The 27,102-nt window shown below is 35.6% G+C and overlaps 2 protein-coding genes across 2 annotated transcripts in view; both read right to left on the bottom strand.

Annotated features, from left to right (window-relative positions):
- Nucleotides 1-478: 478 nt before the first annotated feature.
- Nucleotides 479-4,206, bottom strand: LOC143202970 (uncharacterized). The gene is made up of 8 exons (XM_076415019.1): nt 4,029-4,206; nt 3,764-3,968; nt 3,643-3,707; nt 1,970-2,381; nt 1,432-1,913; nt 1,117-1,373; nt 778-1,067; nt 479-722 (listed from the first exon to the last, which is right to left on the bottom strand). The coding sequence occupies exons 1-8, from the start codon at nt 4,091-4,093 to the stop codon at nt 543-545; spliced, it is 1,956 nt and encodes a 651-aa protein (XP_076271134.1). The 5' UTR covers nt 4,094-4,206; the 3' UTR covers nt 479-542.
- Nucleotides 4,207-5,050: 844 nt separating this feature from the next.
- The window catches only part of LOC143202963 (uncharacterized), a 45,531-nt gene continuing 23,479 nt past the window's right edge, over nt 5,051-27,102 (bottom strand). The window contains exons 3-31 of the mRNA XM_076415000.1: nt 22,152-22,263; nt 20,216-20,311; nt 19,864-20,156; nt 19,604-19,808; nt 19,321-19,545; nt 18,334-18,498; nt 17,261-17,415; nt 17,002-17,203; nt 15,304-15,433; nt 15,116-15,244; nt 14,689-15,057; nt 14,462-14,625; nt 14,241-14,401; nt 12,479-12,601; nt 12,267-12,413; nt 11,993-12,206; nt 11,763-11,937; nt 10,581-10,816; nt 10,383-10,524; nt 10,162-10,324; nt 9,968-10,104; nt 9,670-9,909; nt 9,409-9,614; nt 9,280-9,352; nt 9,059-9,221; nt 8,606-8,734; nt 8,308-8,545; nt 7,472-7,601; nt 5,051-7,411 (exon numbers count right to left, since the gene is read on the bottom strand). Of these exons, the coding sequence (XP_076271115.1) occupies nt 6,453-7,411; nt 7,472-7,601; nt 8,308-8,545; nt 8,606-8,734; nt 9,059-9,221; nt 9,280-9,352; nt 9,409-9,614; nt 9,670-9,909; nt 9,968-10,104; nt 10,162-10,324; nt 10,383-10,524; nt 10,581-10,816; nt 11,763-11,937; nt 11,993-12,206; nt 12,267-12,413; nt 12,479-12,601; nt 14,241-14,401; nt 14,462-14,625; nt 14,689-15,057; nt 15,116-15,244; nt 15,304-15,433; nt 17,002-17,203; nt 17,261-17,415; nt 18,334-18,498; nt 19,321-19,545; nt 19,604-19,808; nt 19,864-20,156; nt 20,216-20,311; nt 22,152-22,263 (5,881 nt within the window). The 3' untranslated portion in view covers nt 5,051-6,452. The remainder of the gene's footprint in view (nt 7,412-7,471; nt 7,602-8,307; nt 8,546-8,605; nt 8,735-9,058; nt 9,222-9,279; nt 9,353-9,408; nt 9,615-9,669; nt 9,910-9,967; nt 10,105-10,161; nt 10,325-10,382; nt 10,525-10,580; nt 10,817-11,762; nt 11,938-11,992; nt 12,207-12,266; nt 12,414-12,478; nt 12,602-14,240; nt 14,402-14,461; nt 14,626-14,688; nt 15,058-15,115; nt 15,245-15,303; nt 15,434-17,001; nt 17,204-17,260; nt 17,416-18,333; nt 18,499-19,320; nt 19,546-19,603; nt 19,809-19,863; nt 20,157-20,215; nt 20,312-22,151; nt 22,264-27,102) is intronic.

Here is a 27,102-nt window from a genome sequence, read left to right as displayed (position 1 = left end):
GCATCATTAAATGCAAATTTTATGTCTTATTAACGTTTGTTTTTATCCAGAAAATATTTTCTTGTTATTTGACTTAATGTTATGTGAAATGGTGTAGATTAGGGGGGCAAATGAGCTATTAATTTTGAGCAATTTTAGTTATTTATATTTAAGGAAGTCCTTTAAATTTAAGTTTACAAATTTTTTTTTATTTTTTCTTTCATACAGTTTAAGATGACATATATATTTAATGCCTGTTTAAGACTGAAGCATGTTCTTGACAAACCTGCAGAACAAGTCGAATCTTACCGGCTTATTTCGCTACTACCTGCAATATCAAAACTATTTCAGAAACTAATATTTAAACGTGTTAAACAGGTTCGGTGTAATATTCATAAATTCTTGGGCATTACGAGTTGCTAATATGTAAAATTGAAAAAAATATTTGGTAATTTTTTAAAATTAAAACTTCATTTAAACAAATAATTATATTTTATTATAAAACAATGTAAATAAATATATACTATATAATAGATCGTTTTAATCTCAGGCAGTATAGTTTGTCAGTGAGCAAGGTGGCCAAATATTTCCTTCATTATTCCAGGTTGCCCTGATTCTTCCAGACTTTCGATGCTATCATCATTGTCTATAGCTCGAAGTGTTGCCAAAAGTTTCTTTTTACTTTCTACGTTCACCAAAGGTTTCTTTTCATGTGTCTTACTATTTGTACCATCTATTGATTTCTACAATTTAAAATTCTATTATACTGATGATTTGGTATAATTCAGTAAAAATTACATTGTGTATAGCCTGAAATTTAAATTCTTCATTGAGAATTTCGTGGACAAAGTCTATATCGTCCTCCATGTTGAAAAAGGAGTTCTTCAGTTTGTGTTCAGCCTTTTCAGTTTTCTTCAGCGTTTCCATCAACTTGTCCGTGCTCTTCTGCGACGAGACGAGATTTTCTTTATGAACCTCGATGACCTTGTTGCAGTTTTTCATATTCGTTAACACCTCTGAGCAATAGCTTCCCAGTTTCTTGTCAAATTCTTCTTTAGAGTTTTCCGTTGCTCTTTGAATAGCAGCATCTTAAAAGGTCTGGCTAAAATAATATATATAAACCGGACGAAAAGGTACCTAAAGTGTCTGTCAGTCTCTCGAAATCGTCGTTTTCTGGGATGCTGCCGGCGCTCGTTCCAGAGCTGTCGCTGGTTTTTCGTTTCAGGGTCTTCAGAGCTGCTAGTTTTTCCTTTTTTTGCGAATTGATTTCTTCTAGGAAGCTCGTTAGTTCCGAAGAACTGTCGGATTCCGAATCTTTCGCGTCGTTTTCGAATGAGACTTGTTTGGGTCTAACTTCACCTTCCGACTGAAATTCGGATACCCTCTTCTCTTCTCTGAAAAAATTATAAATATGTGAATAAGAAGCTTGGAGGATATAAATTAAAAAAGTACCGTATAAATATTTCTGAAAAACCATCTTTCTCGATTTTGTCCGCGCTGTCTAGAGGCTGATCTTCGACCGGTTGTGGTATTTCAGCTTTACCATTTGCGATCTTCTGATTCTCCGCTACTACGGGGAGTTTTTCCAGTTTGATTGAACTGCTCGGTCGATTTTTAACATTCGGAGTTACATCGGTTATCTCAGTACCATTTAATTGAACGTTCTTTTGCGAGTCTCCGGTTAATCTTTGTTTGATGCTCTCCATTGGCGCTTTAAAGCAACCGCTGTTCTTTCTCGATGCGGTACTACCGGAATCCTTCCTGGCGAAGGCGCTTGATAAAGGTTCCAATCTGACTTCGGTCACGGGAGTCTGTCCATTCTGGTTCGATGTCTTATGGGGCTGGCAAATTTTCATTGCCATGAGTGACGTACTGTCCACCAAGTGACTCTTAATAAACTTCGAATTCCTAGGACGTACCACGTTTTCTTTAGCCTACAAAGGAAAAAATCGAAAATTAACGGCCAAACACAAACCAAACAAAGACTTACCTCAAGCAGACCGCTTAGTCTATCAATCTCGTTCAGAGCGTGTAGTAATTCCTTCTGGCCCTGTTTCGTTTTCGCAATTTCCGCATTCAGTCGTTGTTTAGACGTCTTATTCTCCAGCATTAGTTTCCTGTTCAACATCGTGACCTGCTCCTCGCTCCTGCTGAGTCTGCTCTTTAAATCGTCTACTTGTTCCATTAATTTTTCTCGATCGACAAGATGCTTGTCCCTGTTCAATTTGTCTAAATGAAATAGGTGTTCTTTCATTTTGTTCAATTCGTCATCTTTCAGCTTCAGTTGCTCTGTCAGTTCCTTGACGTTCCTCCTCAGATTTCTGTTCTTCTCCGTTAAAACGCGAATTTCCTGTTCGTGCGCATTTAGAAGTCGTGGTAGGTCCGCATTAGTGTTTTCATACCTAAAAAATATCATTATTACATCTGTAACATCACTCGACAATTGACCAAGTACACCATTATTCAGAAGGTATCGGAAGAAAATAAATACTACCCTGCAATATTCCTGAACGTCTCACAAATGTGTGAAGGGGCATTCTCAACAATTAAACCTATTTCGGCTGGAGTTCCACAGGGTAGTGTCTTGGGACCGCTCTGGTATCTGCTCTATACTGTTGATATCCCAATAACAAAAGAAACACTACTTGGAGAATTTGACCACGACACAGTTATCATGGCAAAAGATATATATCTGCTTAATATTTGTTAATTATATCACTTGACGGATGCCCGATACCCCAAGCAGAATCAGCTAAATCAGGTAATATCACCTTAGACAAAAAGTAGAACAGATTAGACCCAAAGTCAAGCCACTGTACTAGTTAGTCGGAAGATCATAAAGCCAATTTGGACCGATGGGGTGCAAATATGGGGTTACACTAAAACATCAAACCAACTAGTCATCCAACGCACCCAAAACAAACTTTTACGATTAATTACCAACGCTTATCGCTACGCAATCAACGAAGACCTGCACGATGACCTCGAAATCATGTGGATATACGATCCAAGATTTCGCCTTAAAATATGAAATAACGTTGCTAAATCACAACAACGTGGAAGCAACACAGCCACTGGACAACACGCAGGAAATCAGAAGATTGAAGTGAATCAAACCATACGAAATGTTTATTTTTTATTCTAGGAAAACATTCTATAAAACTTTACAACTATATTCTATAAAACTAACAACAATATTTGCGATTGCTATATATTTATTTAATATTTCCATAAAGGAAAGATTTTAAATAATTTATTATACTATTTGGGGCTATGTTAATCTCGGTGTACATTTCTGTCCAAAAATCTGTATTACATTTTATTAAAAAGCCAAAATATAATATAAAATACCCTATAGTATAATAATTAAAATAAGAACTCAAAAATAGGCACCAATAACTAGGTTAAATGTTTTTTGTAATTGACTAAATATAGTAGAGGGCACATTAAATATTAAAACCAAAAGGAGAAACTTTGAACAAATCAATGTAATGTAGAAAAATGAAATGATAAATTAATTCTTTTGAATATTATTTTAAGCTCCTTCGTTTTCAACTCAAAATGTTGACCATTAGCAATATGATTTGTGATCACATTTACTTCATTTTAAATATATTAAAAATACTCTGTATAATAATAAAATAAAGTGTTGTATTAGCTTACTTGGATAAAGCTTTGTCTTGTCTTTTTTGTAGTGTCTTTAGCACTTGATTCTCTCTAGCTACCTCCTACGAATAATCAGTGTTGTTTTTAAATGTTATTGTTTTTTTGTATCCGAACTTACGGCTAGATGAAAGTTGGCGTCGTTCAGCTGACTTTGCAACTGTCTCAGTTTGAGCAATTTCGCCGACAGCACCCTCTGTTTCACCGTGTTGGTGTTGGGTTTGTGATGGGTAGGCCGCATCGAACACGCCAGCGGATTTATCGGCTTTCGCCTCTTGAAGAAACAACTGGAATTCGAGGTACACACCGTATCGCACGACCTACTCCTGAAGATGAGACCGGATTACCGTCGACGCTATCGATAGGTATTTGTTCGCAATCACTACCTGTTTTCCGAGTTGGTTCCTGGCGACTTTTGCGCCGACACGCTGCTGCCGCTTAATGAGGTCATTTCACATTTCTTTAATGGGGACAAAGCCTACGAACTGCAAACCGTACCAACAAACTTTCTTACGGAGCGGATTTTTTTGTTTTTATGTAAAACTGACAATTATACGCTGCACTGTACAAACGTCAGTGTGTTCAAAAAAGGCGTTACTATGGTAACAGTTAGGGTCAATAATCAGTTTCGTGTTGATTATAGTGTCAAGGAGGTGATAAGGCAAAAAATAATTACGTTATTAATTTATAATTAGTCTCCTTATTGTTGTAGGATCTATATTTTTAATTACAAAGTCTAATTCGTGTAAACATCAGAAACCTCTGTCAAATGTATTAATATAGTTTAAAATAATTTTTGTCTATAAAAATAAATTGGACAAAAGCAAAATATGGGATGATAATACTTAATGGATTGACTTGAGAGTTATAGGAAACAATAAATTTTAATAGTTTTTTGCGTTGTATATTTGAAATTTAGCGAAAACGAAGAATTCCAAGATTTTTAGGCCCACTTGTAATTTGCCATAGTTACGTTTTCAAGGCAACCGTTGCTTATACAAATCCTTATATAAAAATTTTAATTCGGATTTCAATTTAATCTTAAATCTAGGATTCTGTGTTTAGCAACCAAAAAAAGGTAAGTTTTATCAGAAATGTCTAAATAAATATTTAATAAATCACTATGATGTTTTTCTCTTTGATTTGTTTAAGGCAGAGTATATTTTACAGTTATATTATTATTTGCATTCATTTGTTTTCAAATGTGTCAAATATACAAATATCTGAATATTGTATTCAATTAACTTATTTTATTTTGGCAAAAATTAATTGTATGCCTTTTTTTGTACGTTCCCTAGAACATTTCTATATACTCCCCTAATAATTAATATCAGACTAAGCAACAAATAGCAAAGGATAAATATCAAAAAGATAGGATAAAAGTAAAAAATAGGTAAATTAAAAAACATTATGCATTAACAACATCTATTTATTAATATTGACTATATTTATTTCTCTAATTTATAGTCATTTCGAAACAATCAAAAACAGTGCACCATTCCAATGCCACTGATCACAAAACAGTTACAAACGTTTATGGTTTTTAGACTATTGATTTAAGGTATTCGAAAAGTCTTTTGGTTTAGATGATGTCAATATTTATTGCTGGAGGGTTTTCTAAATCATTCCAATCGCGTTCTACAATTTGTTTTTTCTTTGGCAATGGTATATTTTGCAAGAATTACCACGCTTATAGTGACTCTTCGAATACATCAAAAAATTGAGAAACGCACTACAGGACACAAAGAAAATACACTGAGACATTCTCTTCTGTGGAATTAATTAGGTCGCATTCTGTGAAGAACGGAACTAATTAACGAGTGAGCGTTTTTATTGAGATTGAACGGACAGGTCAGATCGGAGTAAACTTAGTTCATTTAATAAAGCTTCATAAAATAAGATGCACATATTACAGTCTATACTAAATACAAACAATAATGTAATTATAAAAATCCAAAATAGAAAACAATATTAAAATTTTCGATATAAAAACAATCTGTAATAATCATACATTATAATGTATCGCTTAACACCATTTAAAAACATCGTTCCGAAAATAGTACAAAACCCTGAAAAGCTAATATAAAAAGCTTTATAGAATAACGTCCACATACGTATAACGTATACATATTTTTTCCATATAGACCACGAATAGACCAGCACGAGTATTATCATCTGTGACTAATGGTAACCATGCCGGTTTGTCCGAGATTTACAACCCAGTATAATTTGGTAAAACAGTGCCTGGTGGTGGTGGTGGTGATGGTGGACATATAAAATATCATCATTTTGATTTGTAAGTATAATTCTATTTTAATTTTGAACTCTTAACTATACATTTAAGCTTCGAATCACATTTTTCAACGAGTTATTGTCTTCAGTAACTAAGGCTATCTATTATCTCTCGAGAAATGAATTCGTTGAACTGAAAATTGGTCGATTGAACGTATGTAATGTCTAACTAAACAATGATACACGTAACTATATAAACTCTGTAGAGTTGCGATTTTAACAGCGTATAATATATATGTATTTTTTTTGGGTGGGGGAATAATTATATATATATTTCAAAAATTCTCTCTTGTTTACGTAAAGCGACTACCATAAATTTTCTCAAAAAATTCACAAGCCATTGACAATGGGATTATCTCTCGTAATTAATGGACAAATCTACGTTTATTTTTAGGCATTGCGGAATGGTATTAACCACGGACTTGTTAACGTTTATTACAGCACATGGTGCTGTATAACATCAATTTATAGTTTTTTTAGGGTTACTCGATAACGAAGGAAATCTACATAGCGGTTCTCTAGACGAGGAATGGGAGAGCTTGAAGGGAGGGTTGGATGATACCGCCGGGTCCGGGCAGGGTTGTCTTGCCCTCCTGCAGGTATTCGTCGACGGCCCTGGCCGCTTGACGACCCTCGGATATGGCCCAGACGACCAGCGACTGGCCCCGCCGGCAATCTCCCGCGGCGAAGACGTTCTCCACGCTGGTGCGATAGTTGTTGGTTTGGAAGTTGGACCTGGGATCGAGCTCGAGTTCCAGCTGGTCGCCGATCGCCCGTTCCGGTCCCAGAAAGCCCATGGCCAGCAGGACCAGATCGGCTTCGAACACCTTCTCTGTTCCCGGCACGGTGTTCATCTGCCACCTTCCAGTCTCGTCCTTTTTCCATTCCACCTGCACCGTTTTTATGCCGCTGACGTTGCCGTTTCCATCGTCGACGAATTCCTGAGTCATGATGCTGAAGACTCTGGGATCGGCGCCGTAGCGGACGCGGACTTCTTCGTGGCCATAGTCGACGCGGAAAATCCTGGGCCACTGAGGCCAGGGATTGTCCTTGGATCTCTTTGGACTGGGCTCCGGCAGGATTTCGAAGGTCACGATGCTGGCGGCTCCCTGACGCAATGACGTGGCGATGCAGTCGCAACCCGTGTCACCTCCTCCGATGATTATGACCTTCTTGTCTTTGGCGTGGGGACCGTCGTGATTGGCGCCTAACTGTTTCTTTTGCCACTTTTCCAGGAACTCCATCGCGAAGTGAATGCCGTTCAACTGACGCCCCGGCAAGGGGAGGTCGCGGGGCCACGTGGCGCCGGTGGTCAAGACGACGGCGTCGTATTCCTCGGTCAGCTCTTTGGCGGAAATGTCCTTGCCGACGTTCACGTTGGTCTTGAAAACGATGCCTTCGGCTGCGAGTAAGTCCACTCGCCGTTGAACCACCTGCTTGCTTAGTTTCATCGTTGGAATACCATACTGTAGTAATCCTGTTTGAAAAAATTAAGATGAAGCGTATTGATTATCATTTCTATACGTTAAACTCGTACCTCCAACCCTATCGTTTCGTTCAAAGACAGTAACATTGTATCCGGCCTTGTTCAGTTGATGGGAACAGGCTAATCCCGCAGGTCCAGAACCAACAACGACGACTTTCTTATTGTTTCTGTTAGTGGGTATCTGCAATGACAAAACATTTAAAAAAATCTCATTCTTACATTATTTTATTTAACTGCTTTAGATATGCTTAGTACAATCTTAATGTACAAATTAATTAATTACTACTGTTCTGTTGTACTTGCATTAATACACAAGCAAGGCGTTAACTAATTAAAATAAAATTAAACTACTTAAGCTACAATTAAGAACACCCTTATTTTCGTTCGCTTCAATTTCCTGATTTCTTGCGTGTTGTTCAGTTGCTGTATTGCTTCCATATAGCTATGACTTCGTATATCCATTTGATTTCGAAGTTATCGTGCAACTCTTCGTTAGTTACGTAGCGATAAGCATTGGTAATTAATCGTAGAACTTTGTTTTGGGTGCATTGGATTATTAGTTGGTTTAATGTTTTAAACAAATTGGCTTTATGACTGATTGATAAACCAATCTCTTTGATTTTAAGTCAAGTTGCTTCATTTTGGGTCTAACTTGCTCTGAATTTAGCTGATTCTGCTTGCGGGCATCCGCAACATGGAACAGATTTGGAGCTATTAAGCTGTATTTTCCAGTCTCTAGTCCATTTGTAGATCTTGTTGACCATTACTTGTATTTTTTCTACAGCCTTAGACATGATAATATTTGCCATGATAACTGTCTTGTTAGCAAATTTTCCAAGTACTCTTTCTTTTGTTGCAGGGATAACTTATTCTAATAACAATCTTACCTGTGGTGTGATCCAACCATTCTCAAATGCATGGTCGATGATTGCGCACTCGATGTTTTTGATGGTGACGCTGGGTTCGCTGATACCCAACACGCAAGCTCCCTCGCATGGAGCTGGACAGACTCGGCCAGTGAATTCCGGGAAATTATTGGTCTGCAATAGATGGTGCAGCGCTTGACGCCATTGGTTCTGGAAGACTAACAAATTCCACTTGGGAATAATATTACCCAATGGGCATCTGAAACAAATCGGGCACGGATTGATCGTTTCTCTTAACTAAAGGATATCCGCATCATACCCGTGGGAGTTCGACTGACAGAAAGGCACACCGCATTCCATACAGCGAGCAGCTTGAACCCTCAGGCCTTTGCGTACATGTTGGAAGTTATATATCTCATCCCAGTCCTTCATTCTTTTGTCAGCAGGTCTGAAACAATAGGTAATGTCATCAGTAAATTAGCACGACAATAATATTATTATATATTAGAATCTCAATGACATATTTTGGAAAATCTTATTTCCTTGGCTTATCGAAAATTTTGCCTCCCTTTTTGAGGAAAACGGGGATATATAGAGGCGTGAAATTTGGCACGGTTAAAGCTTATATGGCGATACAAATAAATAGATTCCAATAAAACGAAATACACCCAAATCAAGCGATCATGACATGTTAGGCTCTGGCACTTCCATTCTTCAATAATTAATCAAATACATACATTTAATTTAATAAATTTAGATCAGTGTTATGTACCTGTAGAGACTAGTTTCTCGAGGATACTTCATAAATCCTCTAACTTTATCGAGGGCCCTTTCAGCTTTCTTTTGCTCGAGACCATCGCCCAATGTATCTTCGATATCCAGTATTTTCGGTTCCTTGACTGGAGGAGCTGGTTGTATAGCTACTTGTTCAACAGCTAAACGAAAACATATCGGTTATGCAAGAAACACGAGAATTCGTAGCGAATATGTTACCTTTTTGTTTCAAAGCTCGTTGATATTCGTATGGGAATACTTTTACGAACTCCTTCAAACGTGAGTCGAATTCCTAAAAATGTGTGTAAGAATTAATATATCAACGATAGGTTCAGAAACGCTTAATACCTTAATTAACTGGTCAGCAATAATGCTACCAGTCAAGTCCCTGAACTCGATCAAGAGTTTCTTCACCAAAACCACGTCCTCTTTATCCTCCAATTTGCACAGTTCGACCATCTCCATGTTACATTTCGTTGAAAACTTGCCGTCGATGTCCCAAACGTAGGCAATACCACCGGACATACCAGCAGCGAAGTTTCGTCCGGTCAATCCTACGAGGATAATGACGTAAGTAAAGAAACGAAGTTAAAGGTGATTCACACTTGCCTAGAATCAAAATAATTCCTCCGGTCATGTATTCGCAGCCGTGATCTCCCACCCCTTCAACCACGGCGACTGCTCCGGAATTTCTGACGGCGAATCGCTCGGAAGCGATACCCCTGAAGAAGGCTTTTCCCGATGTAGCTCCATAGAGACAAACGTTGCCGACAATAACGTTCAGATGGGACTCGAACGGTGACGATTTTGGTGGATATATTACAATTGAACCCCCAGATAGACCTTTGCCTAATGGAGATTAACATTAAAATGTATATGGCGTAATGATAAATCGGATTGTTCTTACCGACATAGTCGTTGGCGTCACCTTCCAATGTTATATCAACACCTTTAACCAAAAAGGCGCCGAAACTCTGACCTGCGGATCCTGTGAGAGAAATTTTAATCGACTTTCCGACGGGTAGACCGTCCTCGTGATATTTCCTAGAAAAATATATTATATTATCGATGTCAACATTAAAAGAACTATTGAAAACATACAGGGAAATGTGATAGCTCAGTGTAGAAGCGAATGCCCTGTCCTCGTTCGATATTGTCATGTTAATATTGACAGCATCCTCTGTTCCATCAATAACCGGCTGGGCCAATTTAATCAGCTTATTGTCTAATCTCTGTTCTAGTTGAAAATCTTGACTGTCTGATCCTAGGAATGAAATTAACCGTTAAAAAACAATGTTTAGCTAGATTCCTTCAGTTCATACCTCCTTTAATATTAACTCCCGGCCTCATGTGCAAGGCGTTTTGCAGGATCATGTTCAAATTAAGGGTTTTGGCTTTGGGCGAACCACTTTCGACCACCTTAAGTAGATCGGTTCGTCCCACGAGCTCTTGATAAGTTCGCACCTACAAAATATTACATAATAAAATAAACCACTATTTTTTAAGTCACCGTATCGTACTCCCAGTTTCGCCATTAATTCCCTAATCTCCTCCGCCAACATAAACATGTAGTTAATGACGTGCTCGGGCTGTCCGGTGAATTTCTTTCGGAGTACCGGGTCTTGAGTGGCAATACCTACGGGGCAGGTGTTCAAGTGACATTTGCGCATCATGGTACAGCCCATGACGATCAAGGGGGCCGTACTGAAGCCGATTTCGTCCGCGCCCAAGAGAGCGGCCACGACCACATCAAAACCTTTAAAAAAATATTCCATGATTAATGGTTACGAAGTATTATTTATAGTCTATTTCGTAGTCCCCTTTTCCTGAGATACTTTGTATATAGAGTCTTTCCAATAAAACAGCCAATGCACGTCATCAACACCGTCGAACGTATTGCCAAGTTCAGTTAATAAAAACGTAAAATTCGGAGCATTTTCCTTTTCATTTTACTAATTAGCATTACTGTTTAATTAACTGTAGTTTAAGTAACTATTGATTCGTGAACTTGAGTTAACACACGACTGGATTCTGAGTTATGACTGGAGCGACGGATGAGATCGTCTCAGCCTGAAAAGGGGGAGGTTAGCTCCCAACATGTCGAGCAGCTCGCGAACAAGCGCGTTTTCAGAAGAACTTGAGTTGAGTTGTTGTGTGGAAGGATTGAGAAGTGTCAGGTTCCCTGTGAATTTGATTATTTGTGACAAACTATGGAGCGTTAGGAGCTCCTGAGGAGCTTATTTTGGGAAACTTGAAACCGTTTCACTTGGTTGGGTGTAACAAACTTGAAGTAGACATCAGATCCTTAGAGGAGTACGGACCGAATTAACATCTTGTAAAATAAGCATTTGACGGAGATGAGAAGCCAGTAGTTTAAATCCTTCAATAATTAAGCTCATTATTTTATTTACATTAGCATTTTGAGTAAAAATAAACGAAAACTTAAATTTGGTGCGGAAAGGTTGCATTATAAATTAAGACGTGCAATAGTTGTTTCGTTGAAAGGATTACAGAGTTTTACTTTTCATTCGATCTTTGTCAGGAACGGATGTATTTTGTCATGAATTACTAGTGGTAGTGTAGACTGATCAATCATTGAAAAAGTCTCAAGGCTATATAATTTTTTATTACACATTATTACACATTCTTAATAAACACGCTCTTCTTTAATAGACTGTATTGTATCAAAAGCCGTAATTTACCTGTTCTAATTTGTCCATCAGCTTGCAGTACAATCCGTGACCTCAAATTATTAAGAACTAATACTTGATGAGTCTCAGCTATCCCCAATTCCCATGGTAACCCGGCGCTTTTTATACCGGTCCACGAACTGGCACCAGTTCCTCCATCATGACCCGACACTACAATATGTTCAGCCTGAACAAGAAATATTTTCATGAAAGGACTCCTGTTTGTTTGATCACTCTTTTACCTTTCCTTTGGCCACCCCACTGGCTACTACACCCACACCGACCTCAGAAACAAGTTTGACTGAAATCCTAGCTTGGGGATTGGCACACTTCAAATCGTAGATGAGCTCGGCCAGATCTTCGATGGAGTAGATATCGTGGTGGGGTGGAGGTGAAATAAGACCTACACCAGGAACCGAGTGTCGGGTTTTGGCAATATCAGTGGATACCTTGTAGCTAAAGAAAAAAATCAAATTTTAACGGATAAAATTGATATTAAATGGGAATATTTTATACCCAGGCAACTCTCCACCCTCGCCAGGTTTAGCACCTTGAGCCATTTTGATTTGTAGATCATCCGCATGTGCCAAATATGATGAGGTAACGCCGAATCGGCCCGACGCCACCTGTTTAATCGCCGATCTTTTTTGGGAATCCAAATATCTACAATGAGGGCGAGTTTTCTTAGTGTCGGTATTACAGAAAACGCGCATTTAGTGTAATCAAACCTTTCTGGATCTTCTCCTCCTTCACCGGTGTTGCTTTTAGCACCTACTTTGTTCATAGCGAGTGCCAAAGTTTGATGAGCTTCCAAACTGATGGAACCGAAACTCATGGCTCCAGTAGCAAATCTAATTAAGATTATTACAAAATAAAAAAATAATTTTACAATTTTATGTAGGGTTGGGAAACTATCGACTGAAAATAGTCCATACAATAGAAACAGTCGATTATCACGAAACAGTCAAACTAGTCGATAGTAAAAAACACTAGAGAGTGAAAATTGCAATTACTAGTGAACTATTGACTGAAATCGACAATCGATTGTTTAGTTATTGACTATTTTTTACCATCGACTGTTTCAGTCGCTATTTTGGTTCGACTGATTTTACTATTTTTTACCAGTGACTATTTTCGGTCCGACTGATTTTGTTACTATTTACTATCAACTGACTGATTTTTAACGTTCTGGCTCTGTCATTCTAGCCGCGACTTTGACAAAAATGTACCCAATTTATGCTTACGTAGATTTATATGTAATATATAAAGTTTTATGATTTTTTTGGTAGTTTGCTTGTAAATAACAATATATTGTATATTGATATAGTAGCTTTTTCAAATGATATTTTTTAAGATTGTTAATGTAATAGGCTAAAAAGATTAAAATTGTGAATGATAAATAGTAAAATACTTTTGACTGTTTTTATAGCAATAATAGGTAATTTTTTTTGATTGACTTTTTGGTTTAGATCTAATTTCTTGATTTTTGTTAAAATATATTTCCATTCAATAATAATTCATTGCATTTGACTGAAAATAGTGATTTCTATTTTCTGTCGCTAGTTTTTTGACTATCGACTGTTTTCAGTTAATAGTTCCCAACGCTAGTAATTACTATTTCAGTCAAATGTACACTTCGTGATAACAGACACAGATGTACGAATTCCTTGTCGTACTAATTTTGAGAGAGGAAGGAACGGAGATGACTGAGAAGATGATTTTAAATCGCTAAGTAGCAGTGTGAAAAAATTAATGCAATAGTGATCCCAAATATATTTAATCGTATTTTAATATTCGGAATATAATAAAAGATTTATATAAATAAACCATTTATTTCTATTTCATGCATTTCATAAGTGTGACGGAGATGTACATATTCCTTTTCGAATTGTCTTTGGAAAATTGCTGTAATTTATCACCTTCAAAATAACAAGTTCGTTGTAACAGTTCTTGATTATAAAGAGGAATGGAACTACTAAATATTTGTATCGTATTTTCTCAAATTAATCTTTATCAACTCGTTAGCCCTCGCACCTTTTTTTAAATACAATAATATTTTTATTTGTCGTTAATACAAGATATTTTAAGATTATTATTCGTTGAAACTTGAATGAAAGAAGTTTTAATATTTAAAAGGCTTGGACAAACATCGAGAGACTTGGAAAATCGAAGAAAGATCATACTACAAACAAAACAAAAAACCATATATATTACATATAAATCTACGTAAGCATAAATTCGGCAAATTATTTTCAAGCTCGCTGCTAAGACGGCAAAAACAGAACGTTCAAAATCAGTCGAATGAAACTAGTAGGTCGTAAAATAGTAGCTGAAAGTACACAGTCCGTACAATAGTGACTGAGTCAGTTGACAGTAAAAAGTAGTCATATCAGTCGAACCGAAAATAACGACTGAATCAGTCAATAGTAAAAAGTGGGTAATTACTAAAGAGTCGATAGTTCTCAAGGTTAATTTTATATATATACAAACCGTTTCACGATTTCAGCAGCAGGTTCGATTTCTTCCAAAGGCAATGACTGATCTAATGTTCTCAATTCAAAACGACCCCTCAACATACAGTCCTTCACCGACTGCATTGTCGACTCTCTGAATTTCTCGTAAGCATTCTTGTTTTTGTTCACGGCAGATTCCTAAATATTTCGAATTCGGAGGATGAACATTATATTCCTCAAGTTGATATCTCATCTTACCTGTAGGGCTGCAATACTAGCGGGTTCGTTCAAATGTTTCTCCCCTCCTGCTCTCCAATGGTAATTACCAGCATCTCTTAATATCAGTGAATCGCTAGTTAGTTGATAGGCGGTCTTGTGTCGATCGAACGCTTCGGAAGCCAAGATCTCCAAGGAAATACCACCTGAAGGTTACAAGGTTGCATAAATCAAAATTTCTAGCTTTATCGGTCACAGTTTCCTCCTACCAATTCTAGATGGCGTTCCCCTGAAGCACTTATCGATGACGTCTTCGGCTAGCCCGACCGCTTCGAATATTTGAGCGCCCTTGTACGACTGAAGGGTGGATATGCCCATTTTTGCCATTACTTTGCTGATGCCAGTTTGCATGGCCTGAGCGTAGTTCTGATAGATCACTTCGTCCGTTAAATTCGTGTCCAGGATGCCTTGGTCCCTAAGACTGGAGGCTAACTCTAGAGCTAAATAAGGACAAATTGCATCAGCACCATATCCAAGCAAAACGCAAATGTGATGCACTTCTCTAGCCTCGGCGCTCTCCGCGATCAGGGCTACTTTCATCCTTTTACGCGTCTCGATAAGATGGTGATGGGTGGCACCTACAAGTTTGTCAACGATGAGCAATTCGACATAGTTACGATGGCCATGTAAACGTACCGAGTGCCAGCAGACTGCTGATGGGGATTCTCTCCTTGGAGGCCAAGCGATCGGATAGGATGATGATCTGATTTGTACTAGCCGCTTCGTTTGCTTCGTCGCAGATTTCCTGTAGCTTTTTAATGAATCCTAAAACGTTACGGAATTATTTAGACGTTTTAAACACTATTTGGCCCGGATATATTTACCTTCAATGCCACTTTCTACTGGGAAAGTAATATCAATTACGTGAGAGGACCAGTTTCGATGGTTAACCTGTTTGAAGACCTCCAAGTCAGCGATTGATACCACGGGGTTTTTGAGCCACAATCGGTGGACCTTAACAGAAATGAATGTAATCAAATTGGTCAACGGTTCATATTGGATGTGTTTAATGACTCATCTAAAAAGTTCGAGGTATTTTTTCTGATAGATGACGGTAATTGTTTAAATATTAGTACAAAGAGCATCGACACCACTGGACGCAAGTTGGAAAGATGACAGTTCGAGTGTATACATCTCGAAATTGGCACAGTGGCTGGAAAGTTGTTTGACTTTGAAAAACTACGTCATATTTTGCAACAATAAGAACAGTGTTATCAGCAAGACAACGTCTGCTAATAGGGGTTAATTCTAGATGATCCCAGCTGGCATTCGGTAAACTTCGGCAGTTTCAGTCTGATTTTGCGACCATATTATTTACAAACGATCGAGAGAATACAATGAACTACGCATTGGTGGCACTATCTCTAGTGGCTCTTGATTGTTTTAAAATGTCTATAGTTCATTTGTTGTTGTGCCATATTTTGATTATAAATAGTAGGCAGTAATAGTAAATCATTAAATTATGAATGTTGTCAAAAAATCCAGTTATAGTAGTTCTAATGTAAATAGATATCAAATTCATTATATTTTAGGCATAATTGACGCTGTGAAAGTAAAAGTTCAGATAAATAAATATAAAATAAATAAATCAGATTTTGGGGCGTGGAAAGATGATATCGAAAGGAAACATAAATCCTCATTTATTAAGACTTTATTACACTAATAATCAGTAATGTTTTGAAGAATACTGCAGACGTTTGAAAACCAGACGAATTTACATGTTCGAACGTATAAGACAACAATGTATCTCTTTTTAACTAGAATAATGAAAAGGAGAATATTCTCTGATTTTAAAAAGAATTTAAAATTTGCGATAGGCAATACATTCGACATGTTGATGATTCACTGTTATTTCGAATATATAGAGTACATAGTCTATTCAAAGTTATTTTGTACTTACGTCATCTAAATTTGTGACGTCATGCACTGTTGCCGCATCAACTCGCTTAGTTTGGCTTTGACATACAACAAAATTCTAATCTAAATAAAATAAGTGAACAAAAATGTTATCAAACATTATTTATTTTAACATTACAGTACATCTAAAAACTACAGTTAATTATGTAGCGACAATAGTTTATAGGTTAGAGTTATAACTTTTTATCATTATTGTTTTCAATAATTTTGCATACGTCTGAAAACAGGACGATTTTGACAGACTCATTCGTTTACGTGTTCGAACTAATCAGACAGAATTGTGTCTCTTTTTAACTAGAATAAAATGGGAAGGAAGATAATGTCTGATTTTAGAACGAATTTACAAATTGCGCCAGGCAATACATTAAACATTTTGACGTATATACAAAAAAAAATTGAATAGACTATATTACTATAGATTTAATTTATCAATGAGAAACCGTAATAGAATCACGGTGCTGCTCGAAAGAGGGCAAAATATTGTTTATAATAATTACACATATTTATTTTAAACATATTTCTTTTCATAATATCAGAAACCTAGCTGCGTTTTACCAGAAACACCACGAACTGTTCCTTTTAAACGATAAATTAATCGAACTTACCTGTCGTGCACTGGGTTCCAGGATATTCGCCTCGGGACCGATCGGGCACTGTAGGGACATGACCACCTTCTCACGGAACGGATCAATCGGAGGATTGGTGACTTGAGCGAACAGCTGCTTAAAATATTCATAAACCAAAGGAGCAAAGTTTGACAAACAAGCTAACGGAGCGTCATTACCCATACTGCCTAAGGCCTCTTTCCTAAAACAAGAGAACAAACGATAACGTGAAGAACCATCTAAACAACTCGTAACATACTTGTTGTTAATCATGGGCAGTAAAAGTATGTGAACTGTTTCTATAGAGTAGCCATACAATGGTAGTCTCTTGTCAGTTAAACCACTGGGTTCGTATTTTGGTTTCAGCTGTCTCCCCGCGTCCAAATGAGCTTTGCGTAACTCTTCCATCGAAATCTGCGCAATATTATTAATACGTGAGTGATATTTAATTATTTTTGAACTTCATTTGTGTACATAAATAAAACTAGCAAACTAGGTTCTCTACTTGTATTAGTTAATTGTAAATTCACACCTGCATACTAAAATGTCAGCAAAGCACTATCTATAGCCATCAAAAATGGAGCTAATTTATGTATTAATCATATTAATAAAATAAAACATAAAATATAGGGGTATCTATTATAGTTTATGACTTAATTTTTACAGATATTGTATTCATGTGTTTTAGTATTTTGTGATTTTGAAAGGATCTTATCGAACATGTAAGAATTGCAAGTTTCACTGTATCACTCAAGCCAAACACCACACGATCTTGCAGCTCAGCTAGGAGTCCCTTAAACTGATATTTTCAAACGTTTGAATTTATGCCATATCGACCAGATTTGATTCCATCCGACTACTAGTTGTTCCGATCAATGCAATACGTCCCAGTGGATGAAACAGTCCAAAATCTTGGACAGTGTGTGTAAATTACTTTTACTTTTAATTACCAGACTATTTTTATTTCTTCAATATGAATTAATTTCCTCAAGAATATGTAAAAATTAAGTCATTATACCTAATATGGCAATTAAAATAAATTGAGCACACAGGTCTTTGAAGCAGTCGACTCACCATCTATTGTTGTCCGAGGTAATTTAAGACAAGAAAATACAAGAAATCTGATTAGTATATTGTCTACATCAATTTGAATATGTTCTTATGTTTATATATTCTATATAGGGTTTCATAGTTTATATGTAGAATTTCCAAATATTTTAAAACAATATTTTTGTTTTATATTTGAATTCCAACATCAAAAAAAGAAAAACGTCTTTGAACAATTCTACAAAGTGGATTAACATTTAATTGACGATATTATATTATAATTACCTGCTCTTTCAGCCACTCTGAGTGCGGCCTGGATCGCGCGATATGTTGCTTCAACTCCACGTCCTGAATAACCGATTTCTCCACGGTATCTACCAGAAGCATCCTCCCTGGCTTCAATCGACTTTTCAAGATGACGTTGGCAGGATCGACGTCGTATACTCCAACCTACGGACACCGTTTCATTTTATTGCATCGTTGAAAAGTGTTTTATGTAACAGAGAAATTAGAGATTTAACTTTATAGGCAATTTTGGATAAATATTTCGCGACGTCTAATATGTAATGCCATTACTTTCAACTAATTACTTGTTTGAATCGCTATGTTAAGAGCAGCGAAGGCATTCGATTGGCTCATGTCGTTTCTATGGCCCGTTTGTTGTTATAGAGATAGAATCGTTTTTCTTTGAAGTATTTGGTTGCCTTCTATAATATAAAAAATTTAACTACTTTGAGGGGTTTAATTTCTTTAAAAAAATCTTTTGAGTAAATATTTGAACAAATATATTGACTTAAGGCTACATTAACCAAGATAATTTGGTAACACTTTTACGATCTTTTTAGAACCATAATTTTTGTATGCATTCAATTATGAGTAACACAGTAGATCGACAAGTTGATTTTGTAAAGGCAAAACAATATCTTATGCCCCAGACTGCAAATGTTATACCCCCCTAATCCCAGATATTATATTTATATTTTATGGATATATTTATTTTTTTTATCAAATTTTTTTTTATTTATATTTGATCGGTCAGTGAAATATGAAGCCAAGCAGTCACGTGCCAAATGTTATCAAAGAACCAATCAAATGTCATCAAAGCAAAATGTTTTTCTTACAAGTACCTATAATGGAAATTTAAATTGACCAATTAAATTAATGGAATTGGCGATTATAACGCCACCTAGATATTAGACGTAGATAAACTTGTCTCCAGAGACCTCTATTGAGTGTCTTCCCTATTACTCTTAAGTTGTATGCTTTTAATACCTCACTAGCCATAACCATTATGTTATCTTTCGTGATGTAGAACCTGGAAGGTCTGAGCCCGTTTCGGTCCAATATGGCTCCGATATATCGTCCGTCCGTGAACGAGATCAAAGCCGGACCGTCCCAGGGTTCCATGGTGCAAGCGGCCCAGTGGTAGTAGTTTCGTTTTTCCTCTGACATGGTGGGATCATTCTGCCAAGCTTCTGGAACCATAGTCATAACAGCCTGGTACAAAAACAAGCTTATATTTACATGGCCGTGGTGGTTTCACGCGTTACAATACCTCTGGCAACTTTCTTTGGCCAGCATGGACCAAGAACTCGAGCACGCAATCGGCCGAACCACTGTCCGACAAATTCGGCTCCACAACCGGATAGAGATTCTTCAGTTTGTCTCCGAACAATTCATTCTTCATCACACCTTCTCGGGCTTTCATACAGTTGACATTTCCACGCAGGGTATTGATCTCGCCATTGTGCGCCAACATTCTGCATTGAGATTGTTATTACTTCGCATAAATGATAATGATAACAAATATAATACCTCAGCGGATGAGCTCTTTCCCAACTGGGGAATGTGTTGGTACTAAACCTGGTATGAACTAAAGCTAGGTACGTATCGTACAAAGGATCAGAGAGATCAGGGAAATACGTCCAGAGCTGATCGGACGTCAACTGGCCCTTGTACACCACAGTTCTCCGGCTTAAGGAACAGATGTAGAATCTCTTCCCGGGCGCTGGAATCTCGTGGCTCGCCCTCTTCCGAAGAACGAAAAACTTCCTATCTAGTTCCTCTTCGGATATTGCATCTAAAGCCGATTTGGAAACAACGAATACCTGAAACAGATTTCGGTGACGTCAGAGAATTATCTTTTACCCCCTGATTGATGACAGACCTGTCTCATGAAAGGTTCCGAGCTCTTAGCCACCGCACCTATGGCGGAATTGTTGGTTGGTACGGAACGCCAAGCCAACACGGACAAATCCAATTCCTAAAGCAGAAAAACAACAAGCAAATTGAATTAATAAATAATAACACGGCATGACAAAAATTGTTATTCAAATTGCTCAGAAATTAGTATTTTAAATGGACGCTAGTAAATAGACGTATTATACTACTCTATGCAGTAAACTATTGACAACAACAAACAAATGATTGGTTTCATCATTTCCCCAGAACATAGACATATAGAATGGGAACTGAAATGGGCACATCCTTAACCATGTTCACAAAATGCTGATACTTGATAAAGATTTCTGTATTTTATGACCATGTTTTGCCCGTCCGAATTCCAACAGGGCTGTAGGTAAAAAGATTACAGATTCCTTTTTTTTCGATTAGAAATTTTGTGACATCTACGTGACAGGTTACTTTTATTTCTTTCAATTTTGTGTGTAATTGTAAGGAAAGCTGTTATGTCGATATTTTGGTAGCATTAAAGGTAAATATTATTACCAACAACAATTACAAGTTCAATATTGGGATCAGTACTTGTTCAGCCCACACTAGAATCTTCAAAAAGAATTAGAAGTAAGAACAAATATAATATTTTTAAATTATAACACGTCCGAAGCAGACGATTCTATGCCTTGAACTTCATACCGATAAGTTCCAGACAACAGAAAGCCAAACAGATTAAGCACTTTTGTTTGATGTATGTTTTATACAAATGTTAACTAGTATTTAAATAAAATATTTTATAAAAAATATTTTTTAATTTTCACCTGTAATGTAAATAATATTTTCAATCTTTTTTTTAATTTCCCCTTTAGTAAATAAATTTTTGATATCATTTCAAAATAAAATTTGTACGCTTGACATTTTTCGTTTGAGCGTCAAACTACGGCTTTGAGAAGAGGGTGTTGTTACTGTCTGAACAAAAAAAAAACAAAAACAATTAATGCAGCTTAAAGAAAATTGCCATCAATCTATTTATGATGAAATAGATTGTCAAAAAATCTACAATGCTATTACAGACAACCTGCTCTTAAAACAATTTCGTGGTTTTGGCGAGAATATTAATAGAACATCGCGTTTGTCTGGTTGCCTAGGCACAATACAGAACTTAATACCGCGGATAATGATATGAACTGACAGCTCCTGAATGAAATCGTTAATAATAAAGAAAAATACCAACTAAGCGTTAAAATACGAGTTTTTTAAGTTATATTTAAAGTTATTTCGTTCAAATTCCTTTATTTCAAAAAGTTTGGATGCATTAATTGCTAGACGAAATATGCAATGATTCTGATTCTATTGCATCGGATTTAGATACGTAACCGCTGATAAAATAAATATAAGGGAACCTGATATTTCAGTAAATATACTTTATCCCCAGCACAAAAAATTGATAAATGTGAGAAAGGATAATCTTTCTGGCTCTAGAACAGTAAAGATGAAACTCCTTTAATGTTAGATAGATAAAAAAATCCCATAATTTGTGTTTTATTAATTATTTTAGGTTTTTATGGGATAATAAAAAATTATTTTCAAATATGGTAAAACAACACATGTGCATATCCTATTAACAGAAGAACAATAACAATCAAAGGAATTAATCGTGAATGCTGAGAGTTTTCTTCCTGTTGAAGTTAACAAGCAAATCGTTTGTTAACTACATTAATTAGCTATACCGTACAGGTCAATTAACCAAGCCATCATATCATTTGCGTCAATGAGTGTAGCTGACAAGCCGACCAATTTTAGAAACGGACCGAAGATAGTGGTTATTTTAAGTCTAATCTATGCTCCGAAAACTTTCCGAGGTATTTAGCATTATCAAAGGCGACCGCAGTGCGTAATTTCTCCTCTGTTTACTAACTAAATCTGACCTCTGCCAAGGTTGCGAACTTGGTCTCCGACTCCTGATGGTGCAGCTTATCCAAGAAGAAGATGCCGGTGGCGTACTGTCCGAATGAGGGCAGTTGGACATTTTGTTCATCCCTGCAAAAGAAAAAAAATCACTTTAATCATCGGGAGTAAAAAAAAGAGATAAAAATTTTCATTGGTTAATTTCTGCTGAAAAATATACATCTTATTCAATGATTTATTTTTAATTGAGCAAAATGAAAAATAACAACTTATAAATATAGCAATTAATGTTAGACAATTGCAACAAATGAAACAAATGACCTTAGATTGATGAGCTCAATTAAATAGAATAATCCTAGTAGGCTGCGCCATAAAAATAGCAAGATCCCATAAAGAATAGAACAGATGTTGCAAAGGTACTCCGATTAACGTTAATCATTTGTTCCAACCGGCTAACCTTGAAATCTTTTTAGGTAACACTTATTAAGAAAGAATAAAGCATATTATATGTTTCTTATGTATGTACGTCTATTTAACAACCTTTACCATAACTACTAAACGAATTTTCGCTGAATACATTCTTTAATATTGTTAAAACAATACAATAATAGATATAACGATAATATATACATATATTACATTACGTTGTTTATATAAAATCATTTAAAAGATATAAAATTAGACTGGAATGTTTCCTTCTTAAATTTTGTACAAAAATATTATGTTAACTTTTTAAATAACTTTTTGTCCGAACTAATTTTTGATTTATATAAAATAAAATGGAGGAATTGAATAACTTAGAACATTCTAGATATAAAGGTAGCTTTTACTTAGTTAAATAACAAGTGCAGCACAGGGTCATCAAGAACTGTGTGGTTTTGAATGTTTATGTGAAAAACTGTCAGAAATGATTTGCTTGTTTTCATTTCAGAAATCTGGATGAAATTCTTTAAAATATCCGGGTAGACTGATACGAAAAAAGAAATTGCTTTTTCGTCAGTTCTGTAAACATTGATTATATCGTTCAATCAAAATTATTTTAATTAACCGACAGTGAAGTGTTTCGGTACACAATATTAAGTATTTGTTTTTAAAATTGTTTATTTATACAATCGATATTGTAGGTAATCGTTGAAGTAATTAGTTATTTGGTTACATAACAACCATTATACATAATTAATAAACAATTCTCAGAATTTTGTCTGACATTGTGAGTATAAAGTTCTTGGAAGTATATAGAACAAATACCAGAGCTGGTATTATGAATTAACTAATGTTTATTTGATGTGTGAAAAAGTAATCCGCGTTTTTAATGTTGCAGAAACCGGCTTAGTCCAGTAGCACAAAAATATGGATGACATTTTGACATAACAGTTCAATTGAAAAGTCCCCGGCCTGACATATAGATGGCGCTACTAGAATTAAATCCATATGTTTTTTAGTTAGCCCTAACCCTCAAAAGATGCCTGTATAAATTTGACAGCTGTCGGATCATTAATTTGTGAATTATAGCATTTTGAGCGAAGCAACTTTTGTTATTGCGAAAAAAATGGATAAAAAGGAATTTCGCGTGTTGATAAAGTATTGTTTTTTGAAGGGGAAAAATACAGTTGAAGCAAAAACTTGGCTTGATGCCGAGTTTCCGGACACTGCCTCAGGAACATCAACCATCAAGGATTGGTATGCTAAGTTTAGGCGTGGTGAAATGAGCACCGAAGACGGTGGACGCCCAAAAGAGGTTCATTAAGGACGCCACAAAAAGCTTCACCAAGACAATGCACCGTGTCACAAGTCAGTGAAAACGATGATAAAAATTTATGAATTGGGCTTCGAATTGCTTTCTCATCCACCGTATTCTCCAGATCTGACTCCCTGACTATTTCCTGTTCTCAGACATCAAAATAATGCTCGCTGGGAAGAAATGTTCATCGAATGAAGAGGTGATCGCCGAAACTGAGGCCTATTTTGAAGCAAATGACAAATCGTACTACAAAAATGGTCTCGAAAAGTTGGAGGGTCGCTATAATCAGTATCACCCTTGAAGGGAATTATGTTGAATAATTTTTCTATGGCAGTAAAAAGAACATGACGTAGACAATAAATTCCTTATAAAGAAATATTTAACTGTGTTTAAGAAAAAGTGGTATGTAAGATTGAATGAATTCTGAGCACAAATTCGTGAAAAAGGAATCCATTTACAGAAGCAAAATATCATTACCCGTCAAGGTAGTGATATTTACCTGCTCCCACAGGAACAAAATAACTTACAAGCAATAGAAAAACAACTTTTCCCCATTTTTCGTCATAGATTTTCGGTTCGAAATCTCCGAATTGCACTGAAAACCCGCTTAAAAATATTTGGACACGCTCAAATAAGCCCTATAATACTCGCCTTATTCTCTAGTGTTTGCTCCGTTCAACCGACAATACTTTTAATAATAGATCTTTGCAATTTAAATTTGAATAAACAATTTTTTGACAACGAAACGCTAATAATGAAGTAGTGGCTAATTTTGGAGAATCATACCCGGCATTCGGTAAACTTCGTTAGTTCCCCCCTGATTTTGCGACGTTGCCATTTACGCATTTACATTTATTGTGGATATTGACAAAAAAGCGTTTTGAACTGCTTTAATCTCAACATACATATGAAGACGTCCCATCCCGGTGAGTATCTATTCAATTTTTATTTTAATTTAGCAAAATGGTTTGAATACCGTACCAAATTCGTTGTATTTTAGGCATTTTGCTTAATATATTCCTTGTTTTTATTGAATGAGTTAAGAGAGGGGTTTACATGCTGTTTTTGCATATTTGTTAATTTGTTAGTGCGAGAATATACATTACACCCTTCAAATATAGGAATAATTTACAAGAACTATAATTTTGGTTTGTTATTGTAATTTTTATATATTGATAAATAATTACATATTGTTTTATTTTGCCTTTTTTCCTTTCAAAATTATTTTTAAAGTATCAAAGGTTTATTTGTGAATTCAAGATAATTTATTCGATTTATAATATATTCTTAAAATGTACGTCTAATTTGCATTAACCGGCAACGTTGCAAATTTAAATCCTTGTTCGGATGCTATGATTCTCCAGAATTAGACTCTTATTAAGAATGAACTGCAGTAAATCCTATTATTCAAATATCATATATCGATTTTTTACCGTTTTAGATATCCCTGGTAGTTTGGATATCTCTAATCTAAAGGCGACTAAATAAAACCGTGTTATCGGCCGTTAAACACCACACCGGCGAATAATTATAATTGCAACGTTATTACTCATCGAAACTGCTTTATCGACCCCATAAACAAGCACCTACTTCAGAAACAAGAAACAAACATATTTACACAGCAATTTTCTGTACTGATATCGTTTATCTGGACATTAACAAGATAGTTAAGGATTTAATCACTTCGCAGAGAGATTTTTTTCGATTGTTCATCAGTGCAATGAAAATCGTTCAATGAAAGTATTTTCATTTGTTTTTAACGAATAGGCACTTGTAGATAAAATGAGTTCTCAAAAGAAATAGACATTTCGCGGTAACTTTCCAATGAGATACATAATATTACGTTAATATAAAATATGTGTATGTATTAATAAAATTCTAATAAAACTTTAAATGTACTAATTCACTCTAGGAATAATAATATTCTGATTGAACATTTTAGCTGTGCAGAATTTTATATATGTTCATATATATTATTAATATATTACTGTGACATAGTTTGTAATGTATTTATGGATTATCTCAAAAGCATACCTATAGAGTTTTAAATGATTAATAAATAAATTTTAAAACGTAATTTTTCACAACAAATCATGACGTCTGTCAATTTAGATTTATTATGGTTGCCTATCGATATGGATCACGCCAAACATAAATATAATAAAATTGTTTTGCCTACACACTATTTAATGAACCATTTTTATCGGAATCTATTTCTGGACCTATATAAATTACGGTTTAAAAAAATATTCTGTGCCTTACGTAGAGACATACAGATTTAGTACTCTAAAATTAGATAACAAAAAAGTAAACATAAAACGTCCGAAACATGCGTCAGTGTGACAACAGATATGACCAATGAGGGAACCGAAAGACAAGTGTACTTAAATACCGCAACATTAGATATTCCACCGTGCAGCATGTTAACGTTTGGTAAATGTAAAGAGGCGTTTTGAATATGCAGAATATTTTTAACTGGCTTCATTCCCTTTGATTATCAATTACCAATTGTATGACCCTATAATACTTTTCTTTACGAATTATTTCTTTTTGATTGAATACTTACGAAGGTTTTTTTGACAGAACGTAACATAATTTAAACGGAGATGAACGAATTCCTTCTCGTGTTAATTTTGAGAGAGAAAAGGCCAGAGATAATTTTTGGGTCTTTTCGAGTTGACACATAGTTATTTTTAAATAATTTTGAATTGACAAGTGGCAGAGTAGAAATAATTTTAAATTTTAGTATTTAGACAATTGTTGTAAAAATGTAAATTAGTTTTAAATTCGGTGTCTATATAATATAGAATTCTGTCTGATACATTGGAGTGTCTAATCGTATCAGTCTATACAATTCGATTTGGGTTGCCACCGGTCTGTCATGTAGCCAAATGTCTGCAATGTTGCCGACGGTCAGAATTATTTTTGATGTTAGTTTAACATCATCTGTCATTTGTCGAATTTTGCACTGTCAGCATTTTTCGATTTTTTTTATGACTAAGAACATGAAATAAGAAACCTAACCATTTTGCAAAGAAAAAACAGAAGGTTTACGATTTGGGTTGGCGCTGGTGGGCCATGTTGCCAACTGTTTACAAAATTATTAAAATATATTTCTACACAAAATTAGTTATTTCATTGTCAAATCAACCATTAACAAGAAACATTAAACAACATCTGTTTTATGTTTGTTTATAGTAGATTAATTTTAGTTCCAATAGTTCAAAAGT

The sequence above is a fragment of the Rhynchophorus ferrugineus genome, unplaced genomic scaffold (genome assembly GCF_030347505.1).
Source record: "Rhynchophorus ferrugineus isolate W39M unplaced genomic scaffold, kcgeb_rfMv2 rfM9, whole genome shotgun sequence".
Classification (NCBI taxonomy): Eukaryota; Metazoa; Arthropoda; class Insecta; order Coleoptera; family Curculionidae; genus Rhynchophorus; species Rhynchophorus ferrugineus.
Note: the sequence above shows the minus strand (reverse complement) of the source record. Positions and strands in the feature narration are given on the sequence as shown.